Raw genomic sequence first — 15,176 nt, forward strand, 5'->3', positions numbered from 1 at the left:
GGAGCCCTGGGTCAAGATAGCCGGGCAGGAGCTCCTCCAGCGAGGGGACGTGCATTCCTGGGCACGGGAAAAGCACCCTGACCTGCACTCTCCATCTGTACTTGATGCTGGTGATGTTGCACCTCAAACATTGTGTTCAATTCTGGACCCATCACTAGAAAAACTAAATATAAAACCATGGAGGCACTGGAGTGTGCCCAGAGAAGGGCACCAAAGCTGGTGAAGGCTTTAGAGCATCGACCCTGTGAGAAGTGGCTGAGGGAGCTGGGGTTATTTAGTGTGGAAAAGAGGAGCCTCAAGGGAGACATTATTGCTCTGAACAACAACCTGAGAGGTGGTTGTAGTAAGGCAGGGTTGATCTATTCTCAGAAATAGCTATCTATAAGGCAAGAGGAAATGGCTTCAGGTTGCACCAGGAGAGGCTCAGGTTAGATATTAGGAAAACTTTCCAGCTGGAAAGAGTGGTGAAGCATTGGAAGAGGCTGCCCAGGGAAGTGGTAGAATCACTGAACCTGGCAGCTTTCAAGAAATGTGCAGATAAGGCACTTTAGAGCCATGGTTTAGCAGACATGGGGTTGAGGGGTTTACAGTGGGACTGAATGGTTTTGGAGAACTTTCCCAACATAGTGATTCTATGATTCTTTGATCTGGACGCTCCAAGGCCCACATGAACCCCATGAGCTCTGTACTGAGGGCAGAAAACAGGTCCAGGCCACGCACAGCCGCATTGTGCTCCGCCAGGAGGTTCCCTTCGACACGAGGCTGGGGTTTCCCGTCATTTGGAGCTGCTCGTACCAACACAAGTGTCCCCATCACGGGCCTCCTTCTCCCCACAGGTGGGCCAGCAGGAGCTGCCCGCAGCAGTGCAGCGCAGCGGGAGCCCAGCTTCGTCCCACCAAAGGGACCGGCTGTCACCGCTGCCCGGCCCTCAGGGCTCACACACCTCTGAATACGGCATCGCACAGGTACAGAGCTGAGCGGTGGTGGAGGCCGAGCCTCTGCCTGACTCCCCATGGGGCCGAGAAGCAGGCGGGACCTGCTGGGAGACACCAGGAGGTCTCTGTGCCCGGCAGGCCGAGCGCTGCTCTGCACGGCAGCCTGCACGCACCCGCCTCGGGCTCTCCGAGGAGCTGCCTTTGCCCAAGGCTTGCCCATAGGCACGAGCCCTCTCCCCAGGCAGCCTTTGGGAGCAGGGCAGCAGCCACCTGCATGGCAGAGCCATCGTCAAGGGGGTCAGAGGCTGCCGGAGGTTTCCCGTTGGGAAGGATGGAGGGAGGGACCAAGGACGGCAGTAAGGACTGCCTTTGTGGTGGCCTTCATTGCAGGTTGTGGAGGAGAAGGCCAGCGATGTGCCCTCCACGGTGCAAGAGCCGCAGCCCTCCACCAGCCTTGCAAGGCCTCAGGAAACGCCATCGCCCTCTCCACGGGAGCCAGCACAGCCTGATGCCAACAGAGCTAGGATGGAGCTCGCTGTACCTGTGCCCCCACACGCACTGGCACGCGTCATCCATCAAGACGCCCAGACAAGATCTTGGCAGCTCCAGAGCATAGAGTGGCGCCCCAGCACATCATCCTCTGCACCTCAGACAGGGCCCGATCCCTACAGTCATCGGGGACAATTCCAGTGCAGCATCCCTAGCTGGCCGAGCTGGCCTAGCGGACTAAGCTGCCCAAGTGGGCCAGTGAGAGTACGGACATCACGGACACGGCAGCAGCCCTTGGAGATCACGTGCCACCTCCAAGGAAGGCCAGTGCACGTGCATGAAGACAACACTGCACGCTACCTGGCTGTGCTCAGCATCAGAACAGAGCCGCTGGAGGAGCTGGAGAGGAGCTGCCTGCAGCGCACTGGACAGAGCTTGGCCCAGCTCCGAGAAGGAGCTTTTCCAGTGAGGGAGCAGAACCTGAGAGAGAGGCAGGACGAGCAGGAGGAGGGCCGTGGCAACCGTTTCTCCCTGACGCTGGCAGGATCACTCAATGCCAAACCCAAGGAGGTGAGTGCCAGGGAGTGCTGGGCCATGGGGGAGCCCTCCCGGTGCTGTGGCCAGCAGCTGTGCCGCGTCGTGCGGGACAGCCGGCTTGTCAAAGCACTGGCGGAGCCCCACGAGGCCTTTCCTCCCTTAACAAACCTCCCTCTCTCCTTCTAGCTCCTCGCCAGAAACTCCTTCTATGACCTCTGGAAACCAGAGATCACGCGAGTGGAGCTCCTCAAAGGCGCAAGCTGCAAGTGGGAGGTGCTGGAGCGGCTCTATGCTCACGCCCCAACGCAGGAAGCGCCGAGAGGCCTGGGAGCACTGCAGGAGGAGAGAGTAGAGGACACTGATGAGGAGGAGGAGGATGGGGAAGAGGAGGTGGAGGAAATGAACTCTTTGACCTGGGTCAGAGCCAGCCTCTGCAGCCCGGCTGTGGACCAGGAGACGGAGCACGAGAAGGTGCCCTGCTCGCCCCATGTCAGCACCACAGAGACTGTGAGCGAGGCACCTGGCCACGTGGAGAGCCTTGAGCCAGCAATGCCCAGGGGCGGTGAGCCAGGAGCACCTCCTTTGGCCAACAGCTTTCTGCACGCAGAGGACAGCGTGCCTGTCCCACCAGCAGCAAGTGCAGGAGCAGAACCAGAGGCCTCCCCGGCATCCAGCAACTTCATCCAGCATGCAGGGGAAAATGCTCCTCCGTCTCTATCACTTCCTCCAGAACCTGCACCAGAGGCCTCTCCTTCGGCTGAAACCCCTTGGGATGAGATGAGCAGCAGCCCGTCTCCCAAGGAAACCCTGCTGCAGGAAACAACAGCAGCAGCTTCTCCCCCAGCTGCAGGCCCTGCTGCCCAGGTGATCAAGCAGCACCTCCCCTGTCCCTACCATCCCCGGGAGCTGCCATGGGAGCTGTGTGGGGGGTGCCCAGAGTTACCCCATTTCCTTGGAGCCCCCCTGCCCATGGCATCCCACTGTCACCCCCAGGCATTTATCCTCTGCCATGTCTCCATGGGGAGATGCTGGCTCCTCTAGGTTTCCAAGTGCCAAAGACACAGGGATGAAGTCTGCTCCAGCCCACGTCGCATTCAGCCCTGGGGCCTGGATGCCGAGCGAGGAGGGAAGAGACAGCCCCAGCAGCAGCCCCCTCCACACCAGGGCACCAGCCCCCTTGTGCCACGCACGCCCCCGGCTGCCTTCCTTTCCCCCTGCCCAGCCCTCTGCTATGGCCCCACAATGAGCCTTGTCCCATTGCCGTGCCAGCCGCAGGTCCCTTCCCTTGGGACGTGCAGCCATGGGCAGCCTCCTCTGATCCAAACCCTTTGCCATTGTGCAACCTGGGGCACTGGGACCCTCAGCAGGGCCAGCTGATGGCCGACGGGTGCGTGTTCTTGCTCTGCCCATACAGGTGGCCTTGGAGCCCCAAGAGGAGGAGGAGAAGCCCTCCTCCTGCAGCCCCACACCCGACGTTGAGGCAGGTACGTACCCGCGTGGAGAGCCCTGCTGGGGACAGTGGCCTGTCCTGGCACAGGGGGTGGCACCGAGGCCGGCAGCAGGAAGCGGTCGGGAGTTGCTGTGCCGAGGACAGAACCCCTCGGGAAGCCCTTGGTGGCAGGGACAGGCAGGTGCAGCCCTGCACCCTGCAGCCCATCGCCCACAGCTCTGCTTCCCACCACAGGCATCGCTGCCCTCGCAGACGTTGCAGCTCCCCGGCGATGGCGCTCACGGCTCAGGACGGCGCTTCGAGCTCTGCGCAGAGCGTTCTGCTGCTGCTGCATCCCGGGACAGCGAGAGGAGCAGCGAGCGGATGCATGTTCCAGACAGGGACCCTGAGATGGGGGCTGGAGCAGAGCCGAGAGACAGAGCGACGGATGCTGTGTCCTGAGGGCTACAGAGATGCTGCCCTGTTGTGTCCTGTAGCACCCATGTGCCCAGAGAGACCATACTCGCCAACATCGCCAGCAGCCATCGCCTGCTTCAAATAAACCCCTTTTGTAGCTTTTTCTCCCCGTGTCAGTTGGTGTCAGAAAATCTCCAGGGAGACAAGTGGGGCTGTGGGGCCATAAGGCATGGGGTGACTCCTAACTCCACACTGGTCTAGGTGGTTGGGGTGGGCAGGAGACCCAGCAAAATGGGGCTCCCCGTCACTGATACTGCTGGCACGCATCTGTGCTCTTGACTGGTTCTCAGAGTGACCCCAGGGCTCTTGCAGTAGCAGCAGATTAGGTGAAACACCACGCGGGGAGTGTTCCTCGGACGCCGGGTCTCTCACAACCAGGAGATCCGTTACCCTGACTGCCTGCAGCCCCTCAGGGCAGCCCCTCTCCCCTGCACAGCACAGGGGTCCTGGCTCTGGGGCTCCTCAAGCGTCTCCAGTGGCAGAGTGGCCTGCCCAAGCTGAAACCCATGGGAACAGTTTTGTATTTATTGTCCCCACAAGCTCATCACTGCTTCTTTGCTTTGCTCTGGAGTCACTGCTTCTTTGCTTTGCTCTGGAGATGTCTCTACTGCGCAGAGAGCCTTTTCCCAGGTCTGTGAGCCCATGCTGCCCTGGCCGTTCCTGCACCCCTCTCCTGTGCTCCCTGCAGCATCCTGGGCTGGCAGTGCTGCTCTGTAGGGTGAGCAGCTGTGGGGACACAGGGTGACTCCACACTGGCCATGATGGTCAGGGCAGAGCCAGCTGGACCACAGTCACTGCAACTGACCACCTCCTCCCCAGGGTGTGTGACTGTGGAAGATGCTTGGAGAAATCCCAGGGTATTTCACATGACTCAGGATGTGTTTGGAGGTGTGATTAGACCCAGGCTGCTGCCACTCCTGAGAGCCCTGATTTGGGGCACTGCTCGGTTTGGCTCTTTACTCTTGGGTGACTCCACGTGGTTTTGTGAGTTTCCACTCAAAACCTGACCCAGACACGTGTTGCCCCTGGAGATCCCTTCTGCTCTCCAGGTGGTTATCCCTTCTTGAAGGTTATCCCTTCCTGAAGAATAGACATCTGTCACCAGTCTGTTACTATTTGGGACAGTCCCTGGGAGATACTTCTTGAGCACTCATCCTCTCCAGGGCACTGGGCACCCACAAGCGGCATCTGAATCCAACCCTCATTCCCATTGCTATACGAGCTGATGCCCCTTGGCAAATGCACACCCAGGCATGGCAAGAGGGTCTTTATGGGTGCAATTCACTGAGCACATTCTTGACTTCAGCTTGGGAAGAAGAGCCCAGCCTTCAGGCACAGTGCAGACAAAATCCCCTTTTATTACAGAGATGTCATTTGAGAGAGCAGCTGTGACACAGTGAGGGCAGATTGAAGGACAGCCTCTGGATGAGACAGACTGAGTTTGTGCCTCAGGGGAAGGAGGATAAATACAAATCGTAGAATCATAGAATGCTCAAGGTTGGAAGGGACCTCTAGAGGTCAAAGCAGGGTCAGCTAGAGCACGTGGCACAGGACTGCATCCAAGCGAGTTTTGAAGATCTTCAGAGAAGGAGACTCCACAACCTCTCTGAGCCGCCAGTTCCAGTGCTCTGTCACCCTCCCAGTCAAGAATTTTTTCCTTAAGTTCCTGTGGAACCTTTGATGCTTCAGTTTCCAGCCGTTTCCTCTAGTTCTGTTGGTGGCCACCACTGAAAAGAGGCCAGCACCATCCTCCTCACTGCCTCCCGTGAGGTACTTATAGACACTGCTCAGGTCCCCTCTCAGCTTTCTCTTCTCCAGGCTGAGCAGGCCCAGCTCCCTCAGCCTCTCCTCATAGGGCAGATGTTCCAGGCCCCTGATCATCCTTGTGGCCCTGCGCTGGACTCTCTCCAGCAGCTCCACATCCCTCTTCTACTGTGGAGCCCAGAACTGGACACAATACTCCAGATGCGGCCTCACCAGAGCTGAGCAGAGGGGCAGGATTACCTCCCTCCACCTGCTGGAGACGCTCTTCTTAATGCACTCCAGGATCCCATTGGCCTTCTTGGCCACTAGGGCGCACTGCTGCCTCATGGTCAACTTGTCGTCCACCAGGACACCCAGGTCTTTCTCTGCAGAGCTGCTCTCCAGAAGGTCAGTCCCCAACCTGTACTGGTGTCTGCGGTTATTCCTCCCCAGGTGCAGAACCTTGCACTTGGCCTTGTTGAATTGCATGAGGTTTTTCAACTGCCCAGTTGTCCAGTCTGTCCAGGTCCCTCTGGATGGCAGCGCAGCCCTCTGGGGTATCGGCTACTCCTCCCAGTTGGGTATCATCAGCAAACTTGCTGAGGGAGCACTCTGTGCCTTCATCCAGGTCATTGATGAATAAATTGAACAGGACTGGACCAAGCACTGACTCCTAGAGGGGACACCGCTAGCTACAGACCTCCAACTAGGCTCCACACCACTGATCACCACCCTCTGAGCTCTGAAAAGCGAGCAGCTTACGACTTTGTTCTTTCTGTAAGTTATGAAAGAAAGCATGTTCTCAATCCAGTACTGCAAAAGAGAGGCTCTACATGATCATTGCGATTAAGTGTAGAAGGCTTAGGTATGACTGGATATACAGCAACCACTCTTTGAATGAGAGCCCTTAGATCTCATTCTCTGATAATCTTTGTGGTAAATACTTTGATCCTGGCTTTAATACCATTCTTCCTGGTGGAATACCACTGGCCACCAGCCTTCAACTGCACTCGGCACTGCGGATCACAACCTTCAGACCTCTGCCAACAGCCAGTGTTCCAGTCATCTAAACCTCATTTCCTGAGCTCCCCAGCTTCCCATTAAGGATGTTATTGGACACGATGAGAATGAAGATCTGACTTCAAAGCCATGCTTGTAGAAATTCGTATTCCTGGCTGCTTTCCTTGCTTTGAGCTCATCACTGCAGTCAACAGCAGCTTCTCTGACGCAGAGGGGTCAGTCTGCTCTAGACTTTCCCTAAAACAAGGCCAGGGAGCATGCAAGACTCCTTCTGATCTATGAATCCACAGGATTCCAAGAAGCACATCCCTCCAGCACCTCCACAACCCAATTCCTAGAGAGGGGCCCTGCAGAGATCCCCGTATGTAAAGCTGGTGAAGGACAAGCCAGAGCAGTGTCAGTCCTGAGTGAGGGCAGTGCCTGCTCACAGAATAAAGACGTTGCTCGCAAGGTCCCTTGGGCCCGAGTCGCGAGACAGATGAGCTGCAGCTTCTCTGCAAGCAGCCTGCATGGGGCAAGGGCTTCCCAGCGCCTTTCCTGCCGATGGGAGCACTGCGCACGCCTGGGCTCTGCAGGCGTCACGCGTGCAGGGAAGGGGGCTCCCAGCACTTGTCCTCACAGCCACGGGGCTGAGCTGGCTGCCCAGCCCTCTGCTCGTGCCTCCCTCCAGGGAACACTGCTCTGCTTCACACTTCCCCTCCAGCATTCCCAGGGCAGCAGCCAAATGCCTGCCGGCAATTCCCCGTGCCACCAGCCCTGCGGCTGCTTGGGAGCCACCCAGAGCCCTCCGCGCACCTCTGGCACCAGCCCCTTCCCAGCAGCTGCGCTCTGCCTCGCAGGGGCACTGCGGCATGCCAGCAAGCAAGCTTGGCCAGCAGCAAGATGCTCCTCTGGGCAGCAGCACTTTGGTGGCAGGGGTTGTGCTGCTTGCTTTTGGAGGGTTTTCACCAATGTGAGGACTAACCTCATGGCACCTTACCCAAAGGCACCTTACCTGTCCTTACCCAAAGGCTGGGAATTCACCTCCGTTAGCAAGTGAGCATTGTAGCCCAGTGCTGGGCAGAGCTGCAGCAGCTGCAGGTCCCTGCTGCTGCTGAGGGCACATTTGTGCCTGCTCTGCCCTCTGCAGCCCTAGGAAGCCGTGGCAGGGGCAGCAGTGCAGGAGCTGCACCAAGGCTGCTCTCAGCCACAGCACATGGCGCCTGCAAGGTGCGCGGCAGGACAAGAGAAGGAGCCCAGCAGCACCAGGGGCTCCCAGGCCACCACCAACTCACAAGGGCTCTGCTGAGGACATGCACACCTGGCCCTGGGCACAACTGCCCTTCGCACTCATTGCACTGCCAAGGAACATGTCTAGACCATGGAAAAGAAAGCTGTCTTGAGTCCATCAGGCTGTAAGGGCAAGAGTGGAGCAGGGAAGAAAGATGAAGGCATTCAAGGCTGCTTGCAGGGGTGGAAGCAGAGCCCCAAGTGGAGTCCAGCCTCTGGGCAGGTAGCCACCAGCAGCACCATGGGGCTGCGTGAGGAGCCCTCCTTGGCACCCAGCAAGCCCAAGGCCACGCACTGCTCTCTGCCGCCAGGCTCAGCAGTGCCAGGGGGAGTCCAGCACACACAGACCCTTCCTCACGGTGGCCCCCCTGGCCCCTGTCGCTGCCCTCCTCCCCCCACGGAGCACTGGAACATCCCAGAGGGGCAGTTATCACCACGGGAACACGGATGCTTCCCAGGGCTGCGCCTCACAGTGGCCCCAGTGCTGGCCACGCAGCAGCAAGGCCAGGTGAGCAGCAGGGCCGCGCAGCACCAGGGGCCACCCGTGGTGCCCACAAGATGCAGGGGAGCTGCGGGGCTGCAGGGCAGCCTGCGCGATGCCTCCCAGGGGAGGCCCCAAAGCCACCGCGCGACACCTGGCACTCACACCTCTCACATTGCCCTTTCCTCTCCTCCACTTGGCACTGGGCTCCCCGCCTACCTGCCAAAGGGCCTGCTGGAGGCAAGGGGAGTGATGCAGGCTGGCCCAGCACTTCCTGCTCTGTGCCCCACTGCTCCTGCACATGGGGATGCCAAGAGGCTCCTGGGACAGAGATCCCTGCTCTCATGGCTGCAAATGTAAACAATTCCATTCCGTTGCAGACTCAGGACAGTGAAAAAAATGGATAAATGTGAAGTCGAAGAAATGGAATGGGAGAGCTCAGTGCAGGTACTGTGCATGCAGGCAGAGGCTGTGCGGGGACGGCTGGCGCTTGGCTCTGCGAGAGCAGCCGCAGGGCTGGTGGCAGAGGTGGCAGGGAGCTCTGGCAGGCCTGGGTGCTGGGGCAGAGCTGCACCAGGGCCAGGAGCAGCCAAGGCCTCGGGGGCTGCTGCCTGAGCCTGGTGCCCTGGCTCTGTGCACCGCCTGTCCCGTGCACACAGGGGACATGAGGCCCCATGCACAGAGCCAGATCTGCCACCATGACTGTCCCCCTATGCTCTCCTGCTCTCTTCCAGAGCCCAGGAACCCACAGCCTGGCTGGATGCAGCCAGGATGAAGAGCCTATGGAGTGGGAGACCTCTAGCTGTGCCCTCCAGGTATTGCTGCTGCTGCCGGGTGCACATGGACAGCTGGGGATGGGGTTGGCCCCTTCTCGCTTTCCCGATTCTCGCTGCAGGAAGAGGGGCCCTGGGGCCAGACCTCCCCAGCTCTGGGACTTGTCTTGAAAATGCCTCCCTCTCTCTTACAGGCTCCGCACATGGATAGGGGGCCTTCAGGGGACCACCCTGAGCCTATGGAGTGGCTCAGTTACGGCAGCAGCCAGGTACAGCCCCCGTAGCCCCTGGATGCCCTTGCCCTTCCTCTTCCCCACGCACCGTCCCCACCAAGGTCTCCTCCTCTCTTCCAGACCGTGGGGAGCATCACCCTGATCGGCTGCAGCCAAGAAGAGCCGATGGACTGGGAGAGCTCCGGCTGCAGCCCCCAGGTATGGTCCCTGCTGCCGGCTGCACGGGCAGAGCTGGGGCTGTGCCCGGCCCCTTGGCGCTGCTCCGCGCTGCCTTTGGGGAGCAGCCGCGCGGGAGCCTGGCCCAGGTGTGCGGGCGCTCTGGCGGGCCGCGGCGCCGGGGCAGAGCTGCACAGGGCGCAGGAGCGCCCAAGGCCTGGGCACCTGCTGCCTCAGCCCCTCTGCCGGCCTCTGGGCTGCGCTGGCCACGCCAAGCCTCTGCCAGGGCACCAATGACGGCAGCGCTGCTGCCAAAGAGCCCGCGCAGCCGCCAAAGAGCCTCTGCTCCACGGGAGCCCCCGAGCCGCTCCTCGGCCCTGCTGATGCCTCCTTTTCCCTTGCAGACCAAGCTCCCCTTCGCTCTGGCTGCTGCTGGGAAGCACTGGGCCCAGGGACTGCAGCAATAACTTCTTATCTGGATTTTTCATTAGAGACTTTTATAGTAGTATTTGTTCCTGTTGATATTGTTGATATTCCTGTTGTTAGTTTTATTGATATTGTTTTTATTATTGTTGTTGTTATCGTTTAATATATTGTTCTGTTTTTGTTGTTGTTTAAATATATATTCCTGTATCATTGTTTTAGTGTTGTATGTTTTATCCAAGTGATGTCAGGCACTAAAATCATCCCCACTGAAGATGTGTGTGTGTAGTGCTAAGATTTCAGACCCTAGGAGCAACGGAGGGCCTGCAAAGGTTCCCTCTAGGACTTTCTTCACACATGGCCCTTTGGGATGTCCCAGCCAGTTTTCCATGTTTTTTTTTCTTCTTCTTTTTCACTTCTTCTATTCTTCATTTTCTTTTTCTTTTCCCTTTTCTTTTTTTTTTTGTTTTCCTTTTAATCTTTTCCTAATGCTGTTTTGTTTTCTCTTTTTCCCTTTCTTCTTTCCATTTCCAATTCTTTTTATTTCTTCTTATTTTTTTTTTCCTTCTTGGAAATTGTGGCACAGAAAAAGAGTGTAGGACATGATGAAGCCAAAGAGCATTCCCGACCGGCACCGGGGATCGCAGCTCTGCTCAACACTCAGGCGCTCCCCTTCTAAATGCCTGCACTCAAGCAGTGCCAGGAGAGGACAAGCTCATCCTCAGGAGAGCAGTCATTGCTCTCTGGAAAGGAAGGGAGCCTCCAAGGCCAGGCCTGCAAAGGAACAATGGTTCTTTTCCAGCAATGTGTATCCATTCCAATGACAGGCTGTGGGATTTCTTGCTCCCTTATGGAGTTGGGAATAAGTGTATGGTGCCTGACAAAACAGGACAAGCAAGGAAGAAGCCAAGGAGGTTCTTGGCAGATGAGATGGAAGGCAGCACTGCCAGGCCCAGCGGGAGTCGTGCGGCACACGGGGAGCAGCTGAGTGCGCCCAACAGCCTGGCTCATTGCGGCCAATGACCACCTGCAGGAACCAGCTCTCACGCACATGCTCACCCCAGTCCTGCTTCACTGCTTTAGCCCTCTCTTCAGCTTCCCCCAAAGAAGATGTCCTGCTTCTGCTGCATCTCTGCATGGCTCTTGCTTCAGGAGGCAGGCCAAGAAGGCAGCCTCAGATCCCGAAGGAACCACAAGCGTCCCATGGTCCTGATGTGCAGGCACCGCATGGGGCAGGGAGCACTCCAGGATGGGGAAAGGTCTCCCCAGTATGGACCCAGCAACAACCCTTGGTATCTCAGCCCACCACAGCCCTCCTGCTTGGGCAGCCACCCCCTGCAACCTGCCCCTGCTGACTCCTGTGAATGTCCAATGTCGGAGGAGTGCTGGAAATGGCCAAAGTGAGAGACCAATCCGTGACAAATGCCCTGTGGCCCCTTCACAGCCAGGCCATGCAACCAAGGACACCCAGCTCAGCAAACGTCCTTTTCCTCTCCGGACCCTCTCCAGCCCAGCCCAGCCCCTCTCCAGCTCTCCCCACCTGCCCTGCCCTCTCCCAGCCCACCCAGCAGAGCAGACCAGGCTGGGGGTGGCCCCGCAGCAGTGCCCCCCGCAGGGCACTCACCCCACAGCCCTGTCCCCCACTGTGGGCACAGCAGCTCCAGGGGACAGGGCTGTGTGTGTCAGGTGCCCCATCAGGCTCCAAGCTGGAACTGGACCCCATACGGACACAGAGGACAGTGACACTCTGTGCCTCTTGTTCCTGTATCCCAGAGCTTCCCTACCCCAGGCTGCCTGCAGCCCCCATGCCAGCCCCTCTCTCCAGCACAGCACAAGGCTCCCTGCCCTGGGGCTCTGCTGGCACCTCCTGCTGCCAGGGACACAGCAGCCAGCCCCTAGCCGACATGCAGAGAAACATATTTCTTTTCCCCTTTTATTCCTCCTTCTAAGAGCACAATTGCTCCTTTTCCCCTTCCCCAGGGATATCCCTGCTCCCTGGAAAACCCTTCCCCAGGTTAATTCCTTAGTTATGGTCTGCCTGGAAGGTCCTGGAGCCTCCCCGGTGCTCCCTGCAGGACCCCGAGATGCTGGTGCTGCTCTGCAGAGTGAGTGGGCTGTGGTGCTCTGGGGTCACAGGGTCACTCTGCAGTTGTTGTGGTCATGGTTGGACACAGACCCAGCTGGACAGGCATCATTGTACCTGAGAACACCGTATCAAGGGGCCTCTATCTGTGAATGATGCTCTGAGCAATCACAGGGCCTATAAAATGGCTCAGCTGTGTTCATGTGTCCCTAGACCCAGACAATGACTTCAGGTATAAGCTATCATGGGCGGCTCTTGAAGCTCCTTTCCCTGTGCCTGCAAGGTCCCCAATGTGGTCATAGGCCACCATACGGGGGACAGTCCCAGGCAGATACTACTTGGCCATTCATCACTATCAATCAGGAACACCGAGCACTCACAAGTGAGAACTGAATCCAGTCCTTATTCCCTAACATATCCCCCCAGGAGCAAATTGCCTTGGGCCCATGAAGAGCCCCAGAAAAACAAAAAGCATCTCTCAGGCTGAATGTCATGGAGCAAATTCTTGGCACCAGCTTTGGAAGAAGAGCCCAATCTACAAGATGCACTGAAAACATACCCTTTAATTAGGGGAACGACAGCTCTGACACAATGATAGACACATTTAAAGAAGACCTCTGGGTCAGAAAGACACGGGTAACACCTCTGGAGAAGTGGGATGAATTCAGAAACTTGTGCACAAACCTCATTATTAAAGCAAGAATGCCAAAATCACAAGAGTTGTCTGAGAGAAATTAGATATTACTTGAGTAGAAGGATGGGCAGCTTATTGCTGCTGAAATATTACCAATTGAATCATTTTATCTTTAAGCAGGAAAAGGAAGACAGACAGAAAGAGAGAAAGTGAGAGAACGAGAGAGACAGAGATAGAGGATGAGAGAAAGAAAGGAAGAGAGGATGAAAGGAAGAGGAAGGAAGAGAGGAAGAGAGGAAGGGAGGCAGGGAGAGAGGAAGAGAGGAAGGGAGGAAGGAAAGAAGGGAGGGAGGGAGGGAGGGAGGAAGGAAGGAAGGAAGGAAGGAAGGAAGGAAGGAAGGAAGGAAGGAAGGAAGGAAGGAAGGAAGGAAGGAAGGAAGGAAGGAAGGAAGGGGGAAGGAAGGAAGGAAGGAAGGAAGGAAGGAAGGAAGGAAGGAAGGAAGGAAGGAAGGAAGGAAGGAAGGAAGGAAGGAAGGAAGGAAGGAAGGAAGGAAGGAAGGAAGGAAGGAAGGAAGGAAGGAAGGGAGGGAGGAAGGGAGGAAGGGAGGAGGAAGGAAGGAAGGAAGGAAGGAAGGAAGGAAGGAAGGAAGGAAGGAAGGAAGGAAGGAAGGAAGGAAGGAAGGAAGGGGGAAGGAAGGAAGGAAGGAAGGAAGGAAGGAAGGAAGGAAGGAAGGAAGGAAGGAAGGAAGGAAGGAAGGAAGGAAGGAAGGAAGGAAGGAAGGAAGGAAGGAAGGAAGGAAGGGAGGGAGGAAGGGAGGAAGGGAGGAGGAAGGAAGGAAGGAAGGAAGGAAGGAAGGAAGGAAGGAAGGAAGGAAGGAAGGAAGGAAGGAAGGAAGGAAGGAAGGAAGGAAGGAAGGAAGGAAGGAAGGAAGGAAGGAAGGGGGAAGGAAGGAAGGAAGGAAGGGAGGAAGGAAGGAAGGAAGGAAGGAAGGAAGGAAGGAAGGAAGGAAGGAAGGAAGGAAGGAAGGAAGGAAGGAAGGAAGGAAGGAAGGAAGGAAGGAAGGAAGGAAGGAAGGAAGGAAGGAAGGAAGAAAGGAAGGAAGGAAGGAAGGAAGGAAGGAAGGAAGACCCTTACTGCCAGTTACCCTGAGGATGAGTAGATACACATTGTCAGTCATGCAGTAGATGCAGATGGTCTTGGCATTGTATCCCCTGAACCAGTTTCCTCAGTGCAGCTTTGAGCTCCTTGTTCCTCAAGCTGTAGATGAGGGGGTTCAGTGTAGGAGGCACCAGCGAGTACAAAACAGCCAGGACCAGATCCAGAGCTGGGGAGGAGATGGAGGGGGGCTTCAGGTAGGCAAAAAATGAAGTACTGGCAAACAGGAGGACCACAGCCAGGTGCGGGAGGCACATGGAAAAGGCTTTGTGCCGACCCTGCTCAGAGGGGATCCTCAGCACAGCTCTGAAGATCTGCACATAGGACACCACAATGAAAATGAAACACCCAAAGGCTAAACAAAGACTAACCACACTAACTCCACCTTCCCTGAGGTAGGCATCTGAGCAGGAGAGCTTGAGGATCTGGGGGATCTCACAAAAGAACTGCTCCACCTCATTGCCTTGGCAGAGGGGAATGGAAAATGTGTTCCCAGTGTGCAGGAGAGCATAGAGAAAAACACTGGCCCAGGCAGCTGCTGCCATTTTGACACAAGCTCTGCTGCCCAGGAGGATCCCATAGTGCAAGGGTTTGCAAATGGCAACGTAGCGGTCGTAGGCCATCACAGTGAGGAGACAATACTCTGCTGAGATAAAGAAGACAAAGAAAAAGACCTGGGTAGCACAACCCAAGTAGGAAATGTCCCTGCTGTCCCAGAGGGAATTGTGCATGGATTTGGGGACAGTGGTGGAGATGCAGCCAAGGTCAAGGAGGGAGAGGTTGAGGAGGAAGAAGTACATGGGGGTGTGGAGGTGGTGGTCGCAGGCTACGGCTGTGATGATGAGGCCGTTGGCCAGGAGGGCAGCCAGGTAGATGGCCAGGAAGAGCAAGAAGTGCAAGAGCTGCAGCTCCCGTGTGTCTGAGAATGGCAGGAGGAGGAACTCGTTGAGGGAGCTGCTGTTGGACATTTCCTCCCCATACATATGGGGATTTCACCAAGGAAAAAAACAGACAGAGACAAGTTAGGAGACACTCTTAAAAGGAAAATAAAGAAAAATAATGAAGTTTTCTTATCTATTTGTCTCATTCCCAGATCTCTGAGGCTCACGCCTTTTCTAACAAGAAAATGTTACTCTAAAAAGAGAGCAGCCCCTGCTGAAAGGAGAGTCTGGTTTCAGAGGGCCCATCTCGGACCTTCTCTCCCTTTCTACATGCACCTGAGGGAGGTCTCCACACTCCCCTTGTAGCAAAAAACGCACAAGACCCTTTTCTGCTGCCCATTTACAGCCTCCCACCATCACTTCCAGGATTTCCATAGGTTCCCCATGGGTCGCTGGG

At 56.8% G+C, this 15,176-nt stretch overlaps 1 protein-coding gene across 1 annotated transcript; it reads right to left on the bottom strand.

Moving 5' to 3' along the window:
• Positions 1–12,789: 12,789 nt before the first annotated feature.
• Positions 12,790–14,806, bottom strand: LOC148591479 (olfactory receptor 14A16-like). The gene is made up of 2 exons (XM_088537497.1): positions 13,890–14,806; positions 12,790–12,832 (listed from the first exon to the last, which is right to left on the bottom strand). The coding sequence occupies exons 1-2, from the start codon at positions 14,804–14,806 to the stop codon at positions 12,790–12,792; spliced, it is 960 nt and encodes a 319-aa protein (XP_088393623.1).
• Between the last annotated feature and the right edge of the window lie 370 nt (positions 14,807–15,176).

The sequence above is a fragment of the Tinamus guttatus genome, unplaced genomic scaffold, assembly GCF_059628265.1.
Source record: "Tinamus guttatus ecotype Peru unplaced genomic scaffold, ASM5962826v1 Tinamus_guttatus_pri_ptg000790l, whole genome shotgun sequence".
NCBI lineage: Eukaryota > Metazoa > Chordata > Aves > Tinamiformes > Tinamidae > Tinamus > Tinamus guttatus.

Coding starts and splice junctions, on each gene's coding strand:
- LOC148591479 (XM_088537497.1), bottom strand. CDS start 14,806: ATGTCCAACAGCAGCTCCCTCAACGAGTTCCTCCTCCTGCCATTCTCA. Junction 12,833..13,889: donor AGGAAACTGGTTCAGGGGAT/ACAATGCCAAGA, acceptor ATTCAATTGGTA/ATATTTCAGCAGCAATAAGC.